Consider the following 23186-nt stretch of genomic DNA (forward strand, 5'->3'; position numbering starts at 1 on the left):
TGTCTGGAAATACAAGAAGCCTATGTGATATGCTTTAACCAATGCTTATTTGGATTAGGAATTCAAACAATAAAGTTCCTGTCATCTATGAATAAGATAAAGAAATAAGCTGTTTGATGTTTCACTTCAAAAGTCTGACAGCTACTCAGAAAGTATAGCAGAGCTACTTATTTAAGAACATGTGCTTTTGTCCAAGATATGCCTTGTGACTGCATACACCAGCACTGGTGTGCTGGGAAGTACTGTTGCATACTGCTGGAGTTGCATCTTTATGTGACAGCATCTGAGATGAGATAAAGGAACCACATTGCTCAAACAAAGGACAATTTAAATTCTTACTGTTTTGACCTCACTACTCTGGAGCCAAAGACTCCTGTGATCGGATTTGCTTGTCTTAAATCAATAGCCACTGAAATCCTCCCTGCTGTATTTTCATTTGTTATTTCTGTTTGATTATCACTGTGTAACTATGAGGACACCATAATCGTAGCATTTTCAGTTCCTTGTTGTTAAGGACTTGTACCAGCAAGTGTACTGCTCTCTCCTCTTGGATCATCCCACATGCAGATGTACAATATTTCAGCCCAAACCCAGGTGTTTAGCTTTAACCGTGCAGATATTCCACTTCAAACAAAGGCTACCTTGCTAATATGAAAGAGTTGTAGAATCTTACACAGGCGTATAAATAAGTACAAGATTTGCTGGTGCCATCAGTTGGAGGTAATAACACCTTTCTTAACTGCTATAAGTACAGATTGTCTTCTATTTAACCTACCATGCTATCCCACTGTTTTCTATCATCATAGATGCTCTTTTAAGTGTGGTTAAGTATAAGGGGATTTCTGCATTATGCAAAATGTGGGAGAACACCAATGACCCTGTTTTGCTGATAGGGAACAAAAACATTAAGCACATTTATGAGGAAATAAGTGATACAGAAAGTTTGAGAACTGGGAACTAAAGTGCATATCCCTGGTTCAGAACTGCAACAGTTCTAAAGACACGGTTAAACAAGATAAAATAGCATAAGACATTACCCCTTATCAGCTGTATGACAGTAACCCTCCTTGCCTGCTTCTTTGATCCTGCCCCTCTCTGCAAGCTAGAAATGTACTCCTCTTTTGCTGAGGGAAAGCCTCTGTACCACAAGATCCTCTTCACTCCTGTGGTCCCTGCAGCCTCTCCCAACCAACAGCACTATTATTTTCTTCTCCAGCATCAATGGGGTATTTTACAATCCATAATCATAATTGGGATATCACCTTTTTTTTATGGCCACTAAAGAAGACTTTTAGATGTTGTTTTCACCTGCCTTCCAATCAAAAAGGAATAGGTTTTCAATGCATAATACCCCGTAGGTTTAAGTAAGAATTAGCACAAAATCAAGGATCTGTGGAACACGGAAATTCCCTCCATATTGCCCAAGTGATTCCTGTTCATCAAGCAAGGTCCTCTCACACGCTCTCTAACAACACTGCACAGCACAGGGCCACTGTGATTTGCAGGGAGTTTCATCAGTACCTTTCTTCAAGGTGCTATGTCTTTTCCAGCTGTTCTGCTGACTTCCATCCTGCCAAGTTTCCGGGATCCCATCTAGGCAGGCTTCCTACGCGCATTCCAAAGCTGCTTGTGACCTGCTATTCTTTCCATTTCCACTAGATCATAATGCAATTGCTTAATGAATATGCATGAAGCTGCCACGAATGATGTATTTAACTTTGGTATGGGAATTCATCTATTTCCCTTATACTGTAATCTCATTTTATTATTCAATTTGTGTTATACCTGATCTAATTGTAACAGAACAAAGGACAGATTAGATTTCTTTTCCCTTCTGTCTCTCTCTCCCCTCTCTCCCCTCTTTTCCTCTGGCTTTGTTTTTCTCCTTCTCTTTCTGCAGCCATGCTTTACCTGCTGATTTTTCTCGTGGACAGCTGTCTGGTCATCCTCTCTGTATGAAGCAATACTATGGACTCTTTTCTTCCTATCGCCTTCCAGGACCTACCAAAGATACCCTTGTGGCCCAGAAAAGCAATGTAATGCCAGAACCAGAACACATCATTGTTGCTTGTAACAATCAGGTAAAAGAGTTTCTTTTTTTATACCTTTCTATATTTCTTAATTTGCTTTAATTTCACTCCAGAAGAGCCTAATCTAATCTCTGTTCAGAAATGCAATTAGCATGCTATGTATGAGCTCACTTCTTACCAAGCGTTTGCAGTCAGAATTTCCAAAAGATGCTTCTGCAGCATTTTTGTCCTTGGCCCACATTATGTTCCAAGAACAGTGATGCAGAAAGTAGGAACATGGCAGAATTCATTTGCTCTCTCTTTCAAACAAAAATGTATAATACACAGAGATGAAACTGCCGAGAAAAAGTATCTGCTTAGAGTGCATCTGCTGGAAATGCGCTTCTCTGGGCAGTCAAGTATTGGCACACAATATAATGGTATATATATCATGATATAAATGTGAATGGCACATACACCCTGTAGGGGGGCCTAAGCTGTGCCTGAAGAAGATAGCAGAGGTGCACGCAGAAATACTGAAGCATTAAAGTGAATCTGCCCCAATCAGTAACTGCATATACTCAGCAGCAGAGTATATTGGTTGAGCAGAATACCTTATAGCCCAGCCTGACTATTTGCAGTACTGGAGTCATGCCTGCAGGCCTTCTTGGAATGAAGGGGTAGATTCCAGTGGTCCCTTTTCCAGGAAGTCCTAGGTTATTTCTAAACAAATAATACCATGATAATTATTTACATATTTCCTAGTTTTATCTCTTCAGGTTTTTTTAAGCTTATTCAAATAGCATTTTGTTTTTTGAGTCCAATATACAATGTAAGTCTCCTGTAGCAACTGGTATTACACTGGTGTTAAAACACAGGAGGAGTGAGCCCTGGGACAGTCCCCAGTGGTTTTGTGCTCCACTGCCTGCCTCTCCAGGCAGGACTTCAGCATCTCAACACCTGCCCCAGGCAACAGCAAAATGTTGGACCACAAAGGGTCTGACTGTTCTTCTGACTTCTGTAATTTTTTTGCAGTTTTTTGTTTTGGATGTTGTCATTAATTTCCGCCGTCTCAGTGAGGGAGATCTTTTCACTCAATTACAAAAGATAGCCAAAATGGCAGAGAATGAAGAGGAAATGCTGCCTCCAATTGGCCTGCTGACAACAGATGGAAGAACAGAGTGGGCAGAGGCCAGGACGATCCTTATGAAAGGTTAGCAGCAACCATCCCAGCTTTCTCTTCTTCATCATCTTCCTCCTCTTCCTTCTCACCATCATTACTTTTCTCTGCTGGGAGTGAACGTCACAGCAAATATAGGACTGAATGTGCAACATTCCTGCTGAATTTTTGCAGCAGCAGGAAACTCAGTATGTGCAAGTGTTCAGATGTGTGTTACCAGGGGAGCAGCAGATGCGGCTTGACCCTTTGGCTGCGTATGTTTATGTGTTAATGCCATGTAATAACTCTCACTCCATTCTCTGTTTTTCATTGCATAAATTACATTACATCAGATTTTGTGATTTGTCTCTTTCTTCACATCCATTTTGCAGTAGGAATGCATTTACCAGTTGGGATGATGCATTCTCTTAGCTTTTGACAACTGTCAGACATTTCTGATCTTATCTAACAAAGGCATCTACAAGTTAAGCACCTACTGAATATGGCTGTGTACTCACTCTAGCCAATGGAGAAGGTACCACAGCTGATGCAACCAAATCTTAACTATCTAGGAAAGACAACACCAGTTATTATTTGGGGCAGTTCTCTCTCTCTTCCAACAGGCAGCATTTAGTTGTCTCAGATTCTGGACTTGAATGTCAAACTTTGAAACGGTTGAAAATAAAGGGTGGGGTTAGTGATCTTTATCACACCATGCCTAATGTATTTTATTGAGAAGCTAAACACCCTCTTTTTGCCATTTTACATGTCTGAAGTATTCACCTTTCCTTCCTGAAGATAATGCTAATTCATCTCTTTATCTCCAGTGCAGCAGTGCTACAGAAAATATTGCTGGTTTACAAATGCCCTGGAATATAGAAGAGTTGCCAATAGTCTCAAAGTATGTTTACCATCCCAAGGAAGATTTCCCTTCTCTTGTTCAAGTATTTTCTGTGCTTATAAAAACTTAGTATAGATAAATACACACACACACACACGGAGTCCTGGCCATTATTTCAGCAATATTATGTAACACCAGTCTCATCTTTACCTCTTCCCCTTCTCTTCCTTCCCTTATTTTAATGATAACTCAGGTAAACACCTAATCATTTGTTTGCATGTCACGCTTTTAAGTAAAACAGTGAATGCCTTGAAACCTGCTGCAAAATCATCTTGTAAACCTACATCATCGGGGGGGAGGGGAATCAACAAAAGCTAGCAGAACCATCTCTATAGTGTTTTTAGATGGCCTGGCATTTGCCAAAATATTCATTCTAATCAGGAAGCAAACCAACTCAGTCATGCAGCTGAAAAAACCCAGATCCTGCACTAGCAAATATCACCATATAGCACCCTGGTGTGAGCCTTCTCTTATCTAAGCAGGATCCCATCCCAGACCGCTGATATTAGCACAGCTCCTCTATATAGGAGAATGCATTGCTGTTACACGTGGATACAAGATCTTTAACAGCCCTTTTTTCTTCCTTGTCTGTGATGGCGAAGTGTTCATGCAACAATAACTAACAGAGGGAGAGAAAACCTGTGAAGCAATGTGAAGTGAAAGGGGTCATTCCACAGCTGTTCTGATCTGGGCAGGGCAAGAGAGGATGCTGTGGGACAGAGAAGACCTATTACAGTGCTTTGCAGAGGATACGAAGGAGAGATATCCATGGGCCTGCACAGACCTGAAAATAGATGATAGGTCTTCTAGGTGAGAAGATTTCAAAGATATTGTAATAATCCCAGCCATCAGTGATTTATAAACACACTCATTGATGTAACTGCCTTCAGGCTGCAGAACAAACTCACTCTTCCTAAGCAGAGGAAGTGAATTCTTACTGCTACCAGGGCTGCAGTCCCATGCATACTATATCTGAATTTGGTTCAGTACTGTCTTTTCCTTTTTAAAACTAAAACCAAAAACCCCAACTAACCAACTGCTGACTGGCCAATTCAATGCAATTGTGCATAAGAAAGGCAGAAGGACAAGAAAAGTCATGCAGGGCTTTAGGCTTGTTCTCACACTTCTCTGTTTCAGCTCTTGTCATGGTTCATGAGTTCTTGTGCAATTTATTGCCTGCTTCACAGGATAATTTTTTCAGTGTTTGATCAGCTCTCTAGACATGTCTGTTTCCTTCTGTAAGGCCATCTTTCCCCTACTTTTCTGTTTCTAGCAGAGCTTAATTTTATTCACTCTGATACCTACACTCCAGATACCCTGAAGCCATATGTCAGAGTAAGGGCTTCGTATCTGTCAGAGATGTGTGGGTAGCAGCCACAATGAAATATATATAAACCTATCAAACAACGTAAAGCAGAATGCTGAGCAAGCTGGGAACAGTTTGTAAATCACCATCCAAGCTGTTTTTTCTTGAAGGTGCCTCTCTGCAAACACCAGAAGCTGATGTATACCAGGCAGCTTCCATTCACAAGGATCTTTTCAGCCTTTGCATCAACATACCCAGACCATCAATGAAAAAAAATACCACAATTATGGTCAGCCCTGCAATGGGAGATACTAAAAGAGCTTTACAGTCAAGAGGACAGGGACATGGCTTCTTCCTTATGAAGTTTATGAATGCTTTTGAAGACACCTCGTAGGGATGCCGGTGTTTCACATGTAGGGTGATCATTGGCAGAAAGCTTAACATGCCCCATCAAATGCAATCTCCTGGCTTAAGTGTTTGTAGGAGCTGGCAGGCACTGGTGCCAGCTAGGTGCCTCCAGTAGGATTCTGCTTCTGTGGGTGAGAGAAGACAACAATCTTCACTCCACCAGGTCCCCACGCAGCCTGCAAGGAGCCAGGCTGACCATCCCTGTCACTTGGTCCCATGGCTGCTAATGTTCCCTCACAGGAGCTGCCAAACAGCAGCACACAGTATTTACCATAACCTGCAAAAGGCCACAGCTCCCCCTCTCCCTTCTCAGTCACTGCTGTCACCTGCTTCTCCCTCTCCTGACACCTTTTTAATTTCTTGCATGTTTTAGCTCTTTTTCACTACAAAACATCTAGAGAATGAACCTGGATGATAACAAGCATCTGTTATTTTTCTAGCTCCTCATTAACCTATGTTACTCCTTCTAGGAAGGTGCATTTTTTTCTTACTTTGAAAAATCTTGTTCTTTCAGAGGATCCATCTACTTTTCATATGTGCAAACCTTAAAACCATGCACATATTGAAATGGCTCCACGTACTTTAAATGCGAATCATAATTGTTTAATTTTAAATATTTTTCCATTCTTTCAGCTGAAATCATCTCCTGAATTGAGCACAGACTTGTTGAACTCAGCACAAACTTGAAAGAAGTTTTGATCAATCTGAATTCATATCTCTAGTTAAGAACGTCCTGAAACAAAAATCGTTTACACCAAAATCTAGCAAAACCAGTAGATGAAAGTTGACCTGTTAAGAATGGAAGGAATTCTAAACTCACATTTGAAAGCCCTTTTTCCTTTGATCTTGTTAACAACCATTTAATAATAATTAATAATGTTATATGCCTCTAAATAAAACAAGTTCTTGTCATATGTTCCACACTTCTATACTTTCAAATTAAGAGCTATATTAAGTGCTCACAATCAGAAATTTTCTACGCTTCAAACTGGTCCTCAGATGCAAACAAACCCTTAAACTTTGTAATATTTTTGAGTTAGATAAAGAATCTGAGAAAAAAATGCACGTAAATACACCACGAATAAGGAGGAACACACTGAGGACAAGGTAAAAATAGTCTCAGTAGTCCAACTCTATAAGCAAGAGTGTCAGGATAGGGAAAATAAACAGCAAGAGATCCAGAAAAACCCCATTTTATTCAGCAGTTCACTAGTGACAGGAGGGAAGTGGAATGTGGCAACCTATGGCTTTGGCAAAATCACGTTCAAAAACTAAACCTCACAACCTCACCCACAGATATTTTCCTCATGTGATGTAGGCAATACAGGCTAATGACCAGGGATAGGAGAGAGAAGAGGGTTTTGATACAATAACACAAAAACAACATGGGGTTTCAATGGGAGAACAGCACAAAACCAGTACAAGCCCTGCTGTTCCAGAGCAGAATACTGCAGCAACCACATGAGCCCTGAAATTTTCTATTTTCCACCTGTCCTCTCTAACTGTTACATATAAAATAAGTAAGCATTGCTGGCTTTAAGAGTAAAATAGATCTATTTTGTAATATAATTACTTCAGGAAATGAAAGGCAGAGAAAGAAAGTGGATATTATTGAATCACATGAAAGATACGCAGAGATATTACAAAAGTTAACACATGAATTAATACCTCGGTATAATGTTTCCTTGCTCTGAGATGATCTGCTGTGGAGAGAGCTCTGCAAACACCAGCTCCCTGCAGATCTCCAGTGCTGTCCAAGGCAGCAGGGCTCCCCAGCCAGTCCTGCACTTGGAGGCAAGAGGATGTGAACATTTCCCGTTTTTTTATCCCCAGACTCCACTAACCGCGACTCTCTTGACATGATTGAACGGTGCATATGCCTGGTGTGCCTGGACAGCCCCAGTGGGGTGGAACTCAATGATACAAACATGGCATTGCAACTGCTGCACGGAGGAGGCTACCACAAAAACGGGGCCAATCGCTGGTATGACAAACCCATGCAGGTAAAAAACCTTACAGTGCGCTATGATGTTGCTTGCACGTGGCAAGGGACTCCCATTGCCTTGTGGCAGGGACCACTGGGAGTCAAGTGGGAGAAAGAGGGGAAGGTGGTGTCAGCATCTGGCCAGGCAGGGTTGGTGTGAGCAAGGCTGTTCCTCGCAGGGCAGGGGGAGGCGGACGGACTGCCCTGCTGGCAGTGTCAGGGCATTCCCCAACACAAATGCACTTTCACATTTTCCAAAGCTGCCCTTTGCACTTGAGGAGGTAAGACAGATACACAGACATGGGGGTAGGTAGATATCTGATATAAAAAAGAAAGAAGAATGCAATTTTATTACACTCAATCAAATGAAATAAAAATGCTGGCCTGGCATCCCAGAATGAAAAAGAAAAGCACAATATTTTTCCTCTGTTTTCTCTTCTCCTCCTCCACATTTTCCTGACATCCTACAAATACTACAATTTAGCATGTGTATAAGTCCTCACTTAACAGACTGTTTACTCATTTAATGACATCCTTGTTGAGGCTTTCCTGGAAGTATTGACTTCTCCAGCCTTTTTCCCAATCAGATTTTGATTGTCATATTTGAAAGTGTCTCACAGTTATTTTCACACTTTGCAATAGACCCAGGATGAAGCAATGTATTAATCTCCAACTGTCAACAATGTTGACACCTCATGAAAAATTGAAAAAACCCCTGGCTGATACATGGCTTGCATAATGCTTGTTGCTCTTGCCATATCTAAGAACAGTAACATGAAAAGAGAAACCCCTAAAACAATTTCACTTCCACTGACCTACCCCAGTGAAAATACATTTCAGTAGTCATTCCTGATTTATGCCACTGCAAATGATGTTATTAGCAAACCCAGTGCTGCATTTTGGAAGAAATAATTTGTCTTTAGTTAGAATCCTGTTATTTACAGGGTCTCTTGTTGAGATGTTTCAAGCAGACGAGAGTAAACAAGATTTCTTTTTGTTTACTATTATAAGGTAACAGAAAGCAAATAAAATTGCGTAGTATAGGGGAAAGCTTCATCTGTCCAGATGTATTCAGACCAGCAGTTTAAAAGTGAAGAGAAATTCTTAGGGAAATAAGATCCCATGTTCTTTCATGCATACACATATTATGTAGGAAGCCATTCTCACAGTGGAACTTGTTCTTTCTCTCCATATTCTTCTTCACCTTTGCAGTAAGGCATCACAAAATGTCCAGGTGAACCTTTTGCATCATGCACACACACACGCTCTGTGAAAACCTCATGGAAAGCAGGAAGGCAGGAGGCATGTGTGTGATGCAAATGCACAGAGTGAGCTGAGGGAGAGAAGTCCAGCCAAATATACTTCAAAAGAAGTGTGGAGGAAAATCCAGAAAAAGGACAGGAAACGTGTGAGACAAGTTGCAGTATTGTCCTAGACATCTGCTTTAGTTTGAGATGCAGAAATAACCAACTGCATGGCTGTATCACAGAATTAGAGTGCAGCAGGTTGTCACCAGCTATGCCACATGTACACAATGAAATAAAGAATGAAGACAAGTAAGAGGGAAATGAAGAAAACACCTCAAATTAAAAAAAAAAAAAACAAACTTAAAAACAAGCTATGAGAAAGCTATCAAATAAGGATGAGCTTTGTAATAAAATGGGACCCTATGGATTTCCCAGATCTAGACGTTGCATTGTTCCCAAATGTGGAAGGAGAACCCTGGCCCGTCTTTCTATCGATGGGTTTTCTGTACCATAAAGCACATGCTAAGTCAAATTTTCAGACTCCAATAGGAATTCCTAAAATTTACATTCTCACAGGACTCACAGTCTGAGATAGCAGCAAGAAAGGGATTCCATGCAATGCCTTTCACAGGACAAGAAAGTGTCCTGTGGTAGACCTGTAAGTCGCCCACTGCTCTGTAAGGCAAGGAAGATCCTGATATGAGCAATGAGAAAACCACAGGAGAATAATAACGTCTCCTTTAGTTAGTTTTCCATCATGAGTAACTTGGCCAGAACACGATTTATTCTCTGTATATCTTGTACCTGTTCTTTTCCTTGTTTAGTTTGTGGTAGGAAGAGACGGAGTCTGCGGCACCGTGTGTGAACATTCCCCCTTCGATGGCATCGTCATGGTGCAGTGCACTGAATACTTGCTCAAGCACGTGTGAGTTCCCTTTCAGTACAGCTTTTGTACCCACTCCAGCCCCTGGGGAAGCCTCTGCCAGTGGAAAATTCCCCCTGATGCTCTAAGACCCATAAAACTATTGGAAACCAGTGATTCACCTGCTAAAAAAGCAGTGCTGAACAGAGCGATTAATCCTGTGACCCTAATGATTTCTGTCTCATATACTAACAGGAAAGAAAATTCCAAGAAATTGGTCCGAGCTGATTCAGTGAGCGAGCTTCCTGCTCCACGGAGACTAAGATGGAAATGTTCCCCTGAAATTCAGACACATTTGGCATCATCAGCAGAAAAACTCCAAAGGTAGAACAGATGCCTCATTTTTCTCAACAGTAACTGCAAGCTGGGAACTACACAGCACACTGTGTGCAGGCATGGGTTTCCTCCTAGAAGGCTTCCTGCCCTTCTGCTCCTCCTCATCTTCCCAACCTGGACATACCTAGCATCTCTTTGTGGGCTGGAACTACTTCACTGTATTCAGGAATTGCATTACCATTGTTTTCCTCCCCTGTAAATATTAGGAATGCTAAAAACCACCAGAAAAAACAGTTTTAGTCCTATTTTCACAGGATGCAAACAATGCAGGTCCTCTGTTTTTGTCCTTTATGGGTTTGAGCTGATTCAATCTGAAGCCAGAGCAACAGGGATGCATAGGGGGGGACAGTAGAATACAACTGGTTTAAATCAATAATTTGGATTCAGGAATGTAATTTGTTTACGTTCATATTGCTCCTCCAAAGGCTAGTTCTTTTCCATCCTTAAAAATTCTATAAGATTCTTGCATCTCCTCCTGGAGTAACTGCTTCTGCTTGCTTTCCAGGATAGTGGAAAATCTGGATTTTATTGCCTACAAGTTTGAGCACTACGGAAAGGAATTTATTAAGAAACAAAAGGTTAGCCCAGATGCCTACATTCAAGTAGCACTTCAGCTGGCATTCTACAGGTAAGGTTAATTCAGATCATAGGAACAAGGTACACAAGGGTAGTGGTTTTTTAAAAGAGAGTCCACCCTGCATGGAAATGAGCGATCATGCCTAATGGCTACAGGAGAGGCAAGATAGAAATGGACACCCAGTTCTCAGACTACTCATTTTCTTTGCTCCCTTTGCCTCTTTGTGCTCATCATCCCTGTGTCCTACACATGCCTTTCCCAGCCAGTACCCTCCCCACAGCTGTCCCTGCCCTTGGCAATGAGAAGAGGGTGAGGGGCTGTGGCAGGGAGTAGAGGGGTTGTCTGTAGCAGCAGCAGCTGTAGGAGTCCAAGTCCCTGGGGCAGAAACACTCCCTTGCCACTGTGGGTGGCTTGGGAAGGACGTGGCAGTAACCCTGAGCTCACCACACATGCACCTCCTGCACTGCAGGGTGAAAAGCATTCACAGGGGAGAATTCTACAGCAGCATATCAGATCAGAGTTCTGACACAGGATAGTAGCTACTGCTGCCTCCTTCACAGACATCCCAAGGTTTGATAATATCCTCCAATTTCCACGGTATTACCAAAGTCAAAAGCTCCTTTCTACATTGCCAGAACTCCAGACTAGAGATTGGTTGCATGGTTTCCTGCAGAACAGCCTATTCCCAAATAATTCTGTGTCATGTCAAATTAAATCCTGACGTGGTCTTTATCCAGTCAAAACCAGAGGTGCCCAACACATTTCGTGTCCTCCATTAACATCTATTCAACATCCATTTTTTTGCATATTCCATTAATCAAACTTCAAAAATTACCTGGTCCAAGATTTTTATCTGGATTCCAGCCATAATATAAATCCAATGTTTGCAACAAAAGCCTTAGGGGACAGTTACATTCTGAGACCCCCTGCTTCAACTGAAAGACACACTAGGTCTCCTGAAGCAAGGAATAGTGGCCGTATACCTGGACCCAAATTAAACAACAGTCTTCACATTCTGTTCTTATTGCTATGTGGGTTTTCATTTCAGCTCACAAATAGTACTAATACCCTTTTCAGTTTTCTACTTTTCATTCACACACAGAGTGTATTTTTTGTTATTTTAAATAAAACGTATTTCAAGCCCATAAATAAATGATTAATTACACAATTATTTTATGATGCAGTACAAATAAAACATTCCTTGAGATCTTTCAGTAAATTTTAGTTTTACTAGCCTTGTTTTTACACAGCAAGTCATTTTTTACTGGCAAGGCATAACTAAAACATATACAGCTGTATGGAGCTCCTCATATTAGAAGGGAGTTAGCATCGATCTTTTTTAAGTTTCTTATAGAATTCTATCAGATGAATACTGTGCAAAACGTAAAAGCGTGGCTGTAACAATAAAATGTACCAAGCCTATATTTCTCTTAGTCTTTATGACCCCTTGAAAGTAATTTTTCTTTGCTTTTCTTACTTCCTTCTTTCAGATGCCACAGGAGACTTGTCCCGACCTATGAAAGTGCTTCCCTACGCCGATTTGATGAGGGCCGGGTGGACAATATCAGGTCTTCTACCTCGGAAGCATTTGCTTTTGTAAAAGCAATGACTGATGACAAGACAGCTGTATCGGTATGTTGGTCTTCTTTGCCAAAACACTGAGTAAATAATGCTTTCATGGTCCCCAGTCTCTCATTTTTTTCACTGTTAACTGAGAACATAAAGGCATGAGGCAGGGTAGCAAGCCTCACAGGATTTTGCTTTTTGTACAAACCAACCATTAAGCTAAATATAAATATTCCCTTGTTTTTATTTAAGCATCCAAAAGATTCAGAGGTGCCTAAACACGACATTATAAAAAAAAAACAAAACCATTTGATTTCAGATTTAGTACTGTCTTATGAATGTTCTGTCATCAGATCCAAATTCAGCTCTCTGGAGGGATCTAGGCTGAACAAGCAAAGTTCAGGATCATTATACTGCCACACCAGGGGAATTGCCTGGCAGGTCCCCTGCAGTAGTTAGCTCTGCTGCAGACTAAAATGTGTGAAGTCATGTAATTCCCATGCTTTGATTTCTGGATAAGGTGGCTATGTCCTGGCTGCTCTTTTTTTGTTTTAAAGGTATGTTTCTACCAAATAGAGTTAGTTTTATGGGATCATCAAGGGAGCTGAACCTTAATAATGAAAAACTTCATCAAGCTGATCAAACAACTCTCCAAACTGTTCTAATATCATACTGCAAAAAGAAAAATTAAAATTACCTTGCTTTGAGGTGCCACCATCTGTTTCCAGAAACATGAGTACTGTACAGAGTAGATGGGAATGCAAAGAGGTACAGCTGAGAGTATAGCTGCACAAACAGCATTGTGCACTGTCCCCCCATCATCCCTGGAGAGCCTCCCTCAATGTCTCTCTCTGTGCCACTTCCACCCACTGCACTTCGCTGCCGTACAGGGAATTTCCAGGTGGCTGTTTAGATGCAAAACGCTGCCACAATACAGATTATTTTTCACAGTAAGCCCACTCCAGTGGCAACAGCCCACATGGCTGTTCTTTAGAATTCAGCATAGCGTTGCTAGATGCATTGCTGGGGTGTAGGTTAAGTGTAAATTAATGAAATATGATAAACCAAGCTGTAATGCCCCAGAGGATGATGAAAATTTGCCCAGAGAAGTGCTCTGTTCAGCCACTGCTTCTTCAGTCTCTTTAAGGTTACGAGCCTAGAATTTAGCTCCTGATGGACAAGACTCAAATTCCATGGTAAAATGATAACTCAAAAAACCAGTAATTCCCTGTGCTGAGTGGGTAATTCACAGCAGATTATGACCATCCTATTACACGTAATAGTGACTATCGTACAGAGGACAAGAAGAGGCTGTTGTTATTTGCTATCAGTGAACTGTCTGACAAGACTGTTCTTGATCTTATTTCATTAGAAGCTGCTGTTGTCTGTGCACACCTTTCTCTCCACACGTGTGCTCAGCACAGCCCCAGCCCCAGTGCACTTTGCAGCAGATTGACTGCACTCCTGGGAGGAGCCAGCCTGCTCCTCACATGTTGTTCTAACAGATCCTCCTTATTCCTTCCAATAGTCTCTTCCTTCCTTCCATATTCCAATACTTACTAGCTTTTGCAGCTCTCCCAAAGCTACAGCATCGCTCACGGTTTCAGCGCCCAAATCTGAGGTTGTGCTCCCCTTTCACAGCACCGCTTCATGCAAGCAAGCCAAGGAATGCCACGTGTGCCTACACTGAGCTCAGTCTCAGCCCCCATATCTTTCCACTGCCTGCCTTGGCAGTAACAAATAGGGAGAAAAATGGTTTCATTGCCCCTGGAAAACCTACTATCACAATGCAAACCAATGCACTGATGGTTTCCCTGGCTTCTTTTCCACTGAGAGATACAAAGGACATTTATACTGGTCTGGGATTGTTCTTTCAAAGAGGCATTTAGAAATCTTTGTTTTGATGTGAGCATCTTCGTCTTTCAGTTCAAAACTATATATATATAATTATCACAGAAACATTAGAAGCAAAATTAATTTAATACAACCCTAATCCAAGGTGATTTCTTTAAGTCAAACTGCCTCTGAACGTTAAGGGATTATTTCTATTTTTTGGACAAAGAGCTGCATCACTTGCTTTAAGTAGCCTTGAACTCCCCAAAATATTTTTTGTTAATAGTCATTAATTCAAATAACATTTAAAACCATTTTCCTTCTGATGCTAATAAAAATTATCTTCAAACCATAGCTTGAACAGTCACCAAAGATTGATTGAGTCAGATTGATTCTTTAGCAGGAGAAATATCTCATGCATTTGACACTTGCTGTAAAAGCAGCAGCTACTGACACTAGAGAGATTGCTTGAATAGCTGTAAATTAATCAGATTTAAAGACTGCCTTTGGTAATTTAATCTGTATAAGGGAACTAAGTCCTAACTCTAGCCCTGCAAAAAAATATCAGACTGTATTTTGAAGGTCCCTGATGGTGACCTTGACTTGCTTCTAAAATGAATTCTTTGTTCAAAAGATCATTCATCGTCCATAGGAGCTGAAGGTCTCCTGTTTATCTGAAGACCCAGACATTTCTGGCTGTTTCAGGGTCTCCCACGGTTGCAGTGTGGGACTTGATGTACAGCAAGGCAGCACTTCTTAGGATGGTTCCCTTAATATAAAAGGCTGCCTTTTGACAGGAGTCAAAATTTACTACCTTGTTATCTGAAATGCGAGGCACCTGTGGAGGGTAGAGCAGCCTTGGAAAATTCTAGATGCCCTTTCACACATGGAAGTAATTTTTCGACTGGCTAGTAAAATATCAGTAATGGCTTTCATTAATATCACTGTCATTGTCCAGATAAACCGTTCTGGAGAAGATGCACTGCCTGTCTTTTTTGAAAACACTGAATTACACTAGGCAAACATTTTCCCTATTTCAAATGGGGTGATTCAATTAGTAATAATCTACACCCCCAGAATCCATGGAAGGAATCCACAAAAGGAACTAGAAACCACCACCAATAAACCTGTTCAACTCTTGCACAACAAGGCACCGTTGCTGATCGGGACATTGATCCCTATGGCTTTTCAGGTACAATGAGTACTTACACCTGAGGCAGGAGCAAAGGACATTTGAGAGTGCTTGCAGTTTGGCTATTGGTTAGTTGATGGAAGATGCTATTTCTTTGAGAATTTATTCAATAATGTATATATTTTGATTACCTCAACAGGATTCTGAGAAGATGCAGAGATTTAAGGATGCAATTACAGCTCAGACTAATTACTCTATTCTGGTGAGTAAAACCTTCTGCCTGTCGGAATAAGAACTACTTGGCTTTTTCAAGAAAAGTATGAAGATACAATCACTATTTTAACACTAGAAAAATGTAGGCACCTCCAAATAGGAAAGTGTCTGCCACGTCATCCTTATGAACATTTCCAATGGCTGAAATAGCCATATTCAACTACCCTTACCTTAAAAAATACTTCCTCAAAAAGCAAGATAACAAAATACTACATGAGACATAAATGGAAAGACCATGACTCTCTGGCATTAGCTCTCTTAATCTAGCACTGTCATGGGACATGACACTCTGTATTCAACCTATTCACAGTGAACGTGCATCTGTGAAACATTTATGATTTATATCTGTGTCATTATTAGGAGTCCCAGCCACAAAGTAGGATTGCACTAACCTTGGAGTTGTACAAATTAACAATTCACAAATGGCCTCCATCTTAAAGAGCTTGCAATCCAAATTTCATGAAGGGATTTTGATTTTTTTTTATAAATACTGAAGGGTTTTGAAGGGAGAACAGTAGCCAGGTGAAACAAGTCTTTATTCTTTGTGTTCTGTGATCAGCATGAAATGTTGGCCATGAAGGTAGCCAAGCAAAGTGGCAGTGAGGTGCTCAATGGGGTATGACAAGCAGAAAGCCTCATCAGAGATGAGAAGTATGCAAGGCTTAAAGCACCCAATTTAACTGCTGTGTAACATCCATGAAAAATAAAGTTCCAACTGCAAAATTCAGATCCCCCAAATTTACAGGTGTTTAGACCCATAAGCTATATCATTGCAGATAATCTTGAGACAGTTGTAACACATCAGGAACAATTTTTACCCCTAAAACTAACCATCTATGCATTTTCTTATATTTCTCTTCACTAGAGGAGAGGGGTCCCTATCTGGGACTTGATTCTGAGATGGACTGGTATTCTGGAAAGTGTATTCTGGTATTCCAAAGTGCCATTTCTAATAAAGGTCATTAAATGAGGGAATGATTATAGTAAGTTCTGTTTTAAAGACCTGAATGCAGTATATAATTAAAGAAAGAGATGTCCTCCAGTGAAGAAATCAGTTTAGTATCAAATACAACTCATTTTCTCTTGATTACAAATGAAACCATTCAGCCTGAGTAATGCTGTACATCCCACTGTGCCAAGACAAAGCACAGACTTATTCTATAAACAACTTAGTCATAGCACTCATGAAATTAATAAATGTTAATAACCAGCTATGATAAGTGAATTTGTTACCTATGGTTTTACCTCAGACCATTGCCTAATAAGCCCACATTGTTGAGTACTGTTTAGATATTCATAATGTTCAAGAAATCATTCACTTTCAGAGGTGGCTTCAAAGGTAAACTCAGAGCATTGGAGAAGCAAAGTGTTGCTTTCAGGCAGGATCTGTGCCTAAAACTGTGAAACAAAAGAAGCAGGGAAGAAAAACAATTCTGTGTTTCAAGCCTTGTGCTGAGAACCCACATTCTAGAAACTGATATTCCGTGTAATCTGTACAGTGAAGGGAAGTCTTATCTCAGGGTAAGTGTCTCACCTGAACCATCTCAGGATAACTTCACAATGAGGACAACATACTGTAGGTCTACTAGGTCACAACCAATGACATTTCTGTATATGTCTTTAAAAAACAACAACAGAAAAATAAAAAAAAAGAAAAAAGAAAAAAAAAAAGAAAAGAAAATCTCCCCTCCAAGCTCCAAGTCATTTGAGATCCAGAAACTGTTATAAAATTCAGCCTCCAGTGTAGATCATGGGAAAATATTAAAACTGCCACTGGAAAAATAATTTATCTTTAAATTCAAAAAGCTCTCCAGGTATTTCTACTCAACAAGCTTCCCCTTCTTTCTCAGAATAGCAGAATGTAATTGTTGTGCCTTTAAACTCTGGGTAAAACTTAGATGGTCTGACTAAATTGTGTGCAACAGACTGAAATGTAATAGCTCCTAGGAAAAACAAGAAAAAAAAATCTACTTCATAAAACAAAAAGCAATTTACTGATTTTATTTCCCCTTGTTAAGGCTTACTAGTAGCATTGCTATCTTAAATGTGGAGCTCTAAAATTCAATTTAGCACAGTTTTTTCCTATGCGTTGACTCACAGTTTATTTCGTTAGCCTGTCTCGGCCTCTCTTCAGACATGACATTGATCTATGTTGCAAAAATGTCATTGCTAACAGCCTTATAAATCTTGTGTGATAGCAAAATATTTCCTTTGATTATCAAGTTGGTTTCCCTGTATGGGAAAAAGAACGTAAGCACAGCCCTGATGTATGCCACCTTTCTGCAAGCATCCTTCCTCTGTGTGGGCTGATGGACAAATAGCCCCCTTACCAGTGGGTGCTAGTCCTTCATAACCCAAATAAGATTCTGTGCACTCCCAAACCCCTGCTTCAGGCAGTTACCAGTGGTTAAAGATATTCTCCCTATAAGAGGAAAAGCACACTTGTGTTTTTCTTTAATTTTTTTTTTCTTTAATCCTTAAGAGGAAAACCAAGCTCGTGCTCTTTTTTAAATCCCGCCTTTTATGAGGCTGCTGTTTCCCTTGTTACAAGGATCCTGTGCCACAGGGATATCAGTTCTGCTCTCAGTGTAGTACAATGTCCCAGGTTCTCTTCCTATATGACTTCTGTCTGGATCAGGGATGAGCTACAGCTCAGTCCACAAAATCAGTGCTTTCACCAGCAAGAACAAACCTAGACTGAAGGATTTTAGATGCAGGTATTACCTGAGGCAATTCCTACCTGGTTGCAACAAATTTTGAGTTGGTTTCCTAAAGAAACTAAACTCTGTAACTATCCCGTCTGCCAGTCTCCCAGTGCTCATTTTTGATCCCATTAGCCATCTTCAATCACATTTGCTAGCAAGGCAAAGATCCTAAAGCGAATAAATCCCTTAAGTCTACAGCTATTAGGGAGCTGGACAGAGCAGAGACCCAAGCAGGGCAAGCTGCTGGCAGAAAGCCTCAGTGCAGGCTCAGCAGCAGTTCTTGTGACCCGGTCAGCCAGCCACCAGTGTGCCACTGTTGCCAACCTTCAGCCCCCACACGTGTTTCCTATCACCTTACCTGCGATCCTGAGACAGGAGAGGGAATTAGGGACATTCAAGAGCAGGATCAGGGGGCAAGCATGGCTGGTTCTGCATTGGGGATCATGGTAAGCAGAGACATGGGGGAGCAGGACAGCGAGTAGAGACTGCTGAGAGCCTCTTGCTTGTCAAAAACTTTATTCTCCTTTGTTAAACCCTGTTTAGTTTGATCCCAGACTCCTGGTACCCCAACTATGGTACCATCCAACTATGCTACCATCCAACTATGCTGTCCTACACTTATTGTTTCCAGTTGCCTCATTGGAGTGAAGGCTAAAGTAGTGAGACATTCCAGCTCTGCAGTGAAGCCAACACAGGGAGGGGGGAAGAAACTGGATATTTTGGCAGTGAATTAAATTTCAGTGGCATTCTATATCCCCAAACCCAGTGTTCCCAAGCAGTGGGATATGCTAAACAGATCTGTGAAGGATCACTGGCAAATCTATCTGTTATTCTGTGAGCACTGTTAAATCTGTTGCAGACACCTACTAGATCTTTGGATCTAGATGCTATGGAATGACACATGCTTTAACTGCCAGAGTGAGATGCAAGTAGCAAGGCAATGAAAGACTAATTTGTTCTAATCTGGAGCTGTTTTGAAGCCTTCTATCTTAAAATATAACCCTAATGATGCACAGAAAATTCCAAAACATGCTTAGGAATTTCTGGTGTCCCATATGCTCCCCTCAGCATCATTGGAAGCCCGGCCCATGACAGTCAGCTCTGAGAGATGATAAACACCCAGATAACATCAGCACACAGTACATCCCAAGACCGTTTCCTTTCTAATTTTTACATCTTCAGAGCACCACATGAATTTCTAGTTACTGATCCTCTGCAAAGTACACACTCAGAGTAATATCAGAACATTACAGGCATTACGTCACCCTAACCAAGTTCATCAACTCTGACCAGAAAACTAGGGAGTAACAGTCCAAAAAATGTCTCCAAACTCAGTTAAATGCTGTTGTCTTATCACACTGTACACAGGCTATTACAGGAATGGCAATAGACAATCACCTGCTAGGGCTCAGAGAGGTGGCACGGGAACACTTCAAGGAACTGCCAGAGATATTTACGGATGAGACATACTTGACAAGCAATCGATTCATCCTCTCAACCAGCCAGGTGAGTCTCTCCTGTTCACTGGTCTTGCTAAGCAAAGGCTAATTCATTTGTGTTCTGCCAGACCTTGTGGCTCACCGTGAAAACAATGTAAAGAAGTAAAACAAACAAAAGTGGTATCATCAAGAAGTCTGCAAATTGCTCCACATTTTCAGTCCACTTCTAGTCCATCAGCACACTAAATCAGCAACATCAGCGCAGTGAATACTGAATGAAGTTACCACTACATTTGCAACATTCCATAGCCCTTCCTGGAAATTCTGGAAATGCACACAAACAAACTCAGTAAAAGTCACATGAGGGCTCAAAGTTTCCTCAGTTTCCAAACTACTTATGTTCCCATTCCCTTTCTTCTCCTCCTTCCCCCAAGATGACAGCTCTAGTGGGAAGTGACAGTACAGCCACAAGCCAGATGAGCTGCCACTCTGAGAAACAAGAAGCCGAGAGCCACAAGGACATTTTACTCTTAAAAGTAGCTGTGTTTGAAATCTTTGAGAGCCTTCAGTTATTCACTGTAAGAATGCAACCCATGCAGACATGCAACTTAGATTTACAGACATTTCAGACACGTACAGATATATAGGGATTTACAGCTATTCGCACATTCAAAGATACTCTAAGAGTCAACACTTCCTACATTTAATGTTCTGAATAAGGAAGAATCCTTATGGCATACAGCCTAAAAATTAAACGTTTCATTGCATGTAGTAGCAGTCCTAATGAAAGAAGGAATCTATGTATGAATTCATTAACTGAAACACTAACCCAACTGCACAGATTGGAACTCTGCAACAAAAGAGAGTTATAATATCATGCTACAGCATAAAACCTTAATAAGTAATTTGATCTTGTCATAATGTTTGCAGGCTTTCAGACATGAGTGAATGTGACCAACACACTACTACATAAATTCTCCAAGAAACTATCCATGAGCAAAGAGTGCTTCTGAATAGCTTTATGGCCTTCGGCTGTTGCACAGCAAATTTATCTGACAATTCTATGGCTCTATTAGCAGGACTGATGGCTTGTTCTACACCATTAAAAAGCCAAATGTCGTTTGTGAAGGCCCATGTACACAAAGTCTGAAACATATAGAATTCTAACACATCTTTTATTTTCTGCTGTAGAAAGTGTTTCACTGCCTTATTATGCCATGATTAAACTGGGGTGTAAGAGAAATATAGCACCTAGATGCATTAAAATGTTTTCACACATCATCCCAATTATAAACTATTATTAGAAATGGACAATACTAATTTCTATAATTCAATGCAGTCCTCACATTACAAGTTTAACATAACCTTAGGATAACCTTAAGAAATTAAAAACCTCAGAGAAGTTTTATGTACCATAATTTTGTGTATGAGAATTACATAAAATTCCTATCTATCTGTAACAAAGCTTATAGCTTTTAAACATCTATATAAATTGAGCAAAGAAATGCATTCTAGCTACTTCAAATGATAGCAGTTTTTAAATGATACCAAACAAACAGAGCGACCAAATTCTATACCGAGTTCAGCTTTTACCTGGCAAGGTAAATGAGCTCCAGGTCTGGACTTCCGAAGCCAGTGATACTCCATAAGGGGGGATTCACCACACTACCAGCATTTGTTTGTCTTTCTCCTCACTCCTAACCAGATGATTGCAGGTCCCCTGATTAATCAGAGATCACTCCTTCCCTTCTCCCCACAACCAGGTTCCAACTACTATGGAAATGTTCTGCTGCTACGGGCCTGTGGTGCCCAATGGATATGGGGCATGTTATAACCCTCAGCCAGAGCATATATTATTCTGCATCTCAAGCTTTAAAGAATGTAAAGAAACCTCCTCAGCTGTGTTTGCAAAAGCTGTGGAAGAGAGTCTCCTAGCAATGAGAGATCTGTGCAATAAATGCAATTCTGCTACGGCAAAGCCACTTGCTAAACAAGATGCAGCCACACAGCTGCAGAGTGTCAGCAAACACTAAAAGGATGTGAGAATTATTCTCCCGATCCACCTTGTGAAGAAACGTGACATAGTTGTTCAAAGGCAAGATCATAATAGTAATAGAACAGTGTGCAACCAAAGTGTCATTTGTTTCTCATTGTTGCCAATATTTACAACTCTGTGTACTAAATCTACCATTTCTCGCTTAAGGGTCAGAAAAAAAGTTTGGTCTCCCTGGCTGAAATGAAGGAGGAAGTAATACAAGTATGTGTTGTACTACCATCTCTAACCATAATTAACTTGTGCCATATTATTACCTAAAAAATTGAGGAAGTTTGTATGTGACGTGAATTAAATACTAAGGCACACCAATTAATTAATATCCCCTTGCAAGTAGTTCTAAAATATTCACATCTATTCCTACAAGATTTGCATGTAAAAAAAAAAAAAAAAGACATTTCCCCTACTGGGAATTTTGAGAGTAACACTGTAAATAATAGGCTGAAACCATTACATCTTGAATATTTGCATGAAGAGTATTTAATACCACCAGTCTATTCACTATATAAGAAAAACTGATAACTTTTAAGAGTGGCCACTGTGCATTTCCACAGAGATTAAAAGACAACACTAGCGTTTACATGTTACCCCAATTCAAAAATGCTGCAGAAATAATTTAGCCTTTATTCTGGTTTGCACTGGCCTCAAGCACAGTCCTATTCTGAAAGTAGCATATTGGAGACATGATCCATCACAGAGAACTGGGAGAATTTTGTCCATAATGAATTGACTTAATTATTTCTTTCTATCAGTGAGCAAAATCCAGTCTGACAGAGCAGCAAAGCATAAGCACCACTCAATCCTACTTAAGACCTTTTCTGTTTGCATGGGAATGAATTTAGTCACTGTGACTAGGAGGAGAGTATATGCAAACACACAAAATCAAAGAGCAATAACAAGAACGAAGAGGCAAATTTGCAATATAAGGAAGTCTTCAAGCTGGAGCTATGAATACCAGTTTAAGAGTACTGATACTTGTATCAGTCTTTGCATCATCCCATGTGAAGGGATTTATATTTTATATTTTTTAATAGCATAACTAGCATATCATATCCTGCAATATACAGTAAATTCAATCAGGAAAATAATAGAGTATCTAGTAAAATCCCCATATTATGTGAGTGTTATCCTGAGGGTTTTCTCATTATGTCTTTCATTCCCTACAAATCCTTCCAAGGACTGATATTTTCAGTTACTCTCTCTCAAGCCAAAATATGTTGCCTTACTTAGAAGTGTTCAGTCACTGGTAGAATACAACTTAGTAAGTAAAGACACTTACCTACTCACTCCAGTGCAGATCCCTTGCTACACAAGCTGGAACACACTCTGAGGCTTA

General features: G+C 40.4%; 1 protein-coding gene across 1 annotated transcript in view; it reads left to right on the forward strand.

Annotated features, from left to right (window-relative positions):
- Nucleotides 1-22130, forward strand: part of CHAT (choline O-acetyltransferase) — a 28768-nt gene extending 6638 nt beyond the window's left edge. The window contains exons 5-14 of the mRNA XM_050340104.1: nt 1901-2081; nt 3045-3222; nt 7617-7786; nt 9839-9939; nt 10132-10260; nt 10778-10900; nt 12340-12481; nt 15580-15642; nt 19727-19864; nt 21561-22130. Coding sequence (XP_050196061.1) covers nt 1901-2081; nt 3045-3222; nt 7617-7786; nt 9839-9939; nt 10132-10260; nt 10778-10900; nt 12340-12481; nt 15580-15642; nt 19727-19864; nt 21561-21830 — 1495 coding nt within the window. The 3' untranslated portion in view covers nt 21831-22130. The remainder of the gene's footprint in view (nt 1-1900; nt 2082-3044; nt 3223-7616; nt 7787-9838; nt 9940-10131; nt 10261-10777; nt 10901-12339; nt 12482-15579; nt 15643-19726; nt 19865-21560) is intronic.
- Nucleotides 22131-23186: the final 1056 nt, after the last annotated feature.

Source organism: Myiozetetes cayanensis, unplaced genomic scaffold (assembly GCF_022539395.1).
Source record: "Myiozetetes cayanensis isolate MyiCay16 unplaced genomic scaffold, myiCay2020 scf10, whole genome shotgun sequence".
NCBI classification, from domain to species: domain Eukaryota; kingdom Metazoa; phylum Chordata; class Aves; order Passeriformes; family Tyrannidae; genus Myiozetetes; species Myiozetetes cayanensis.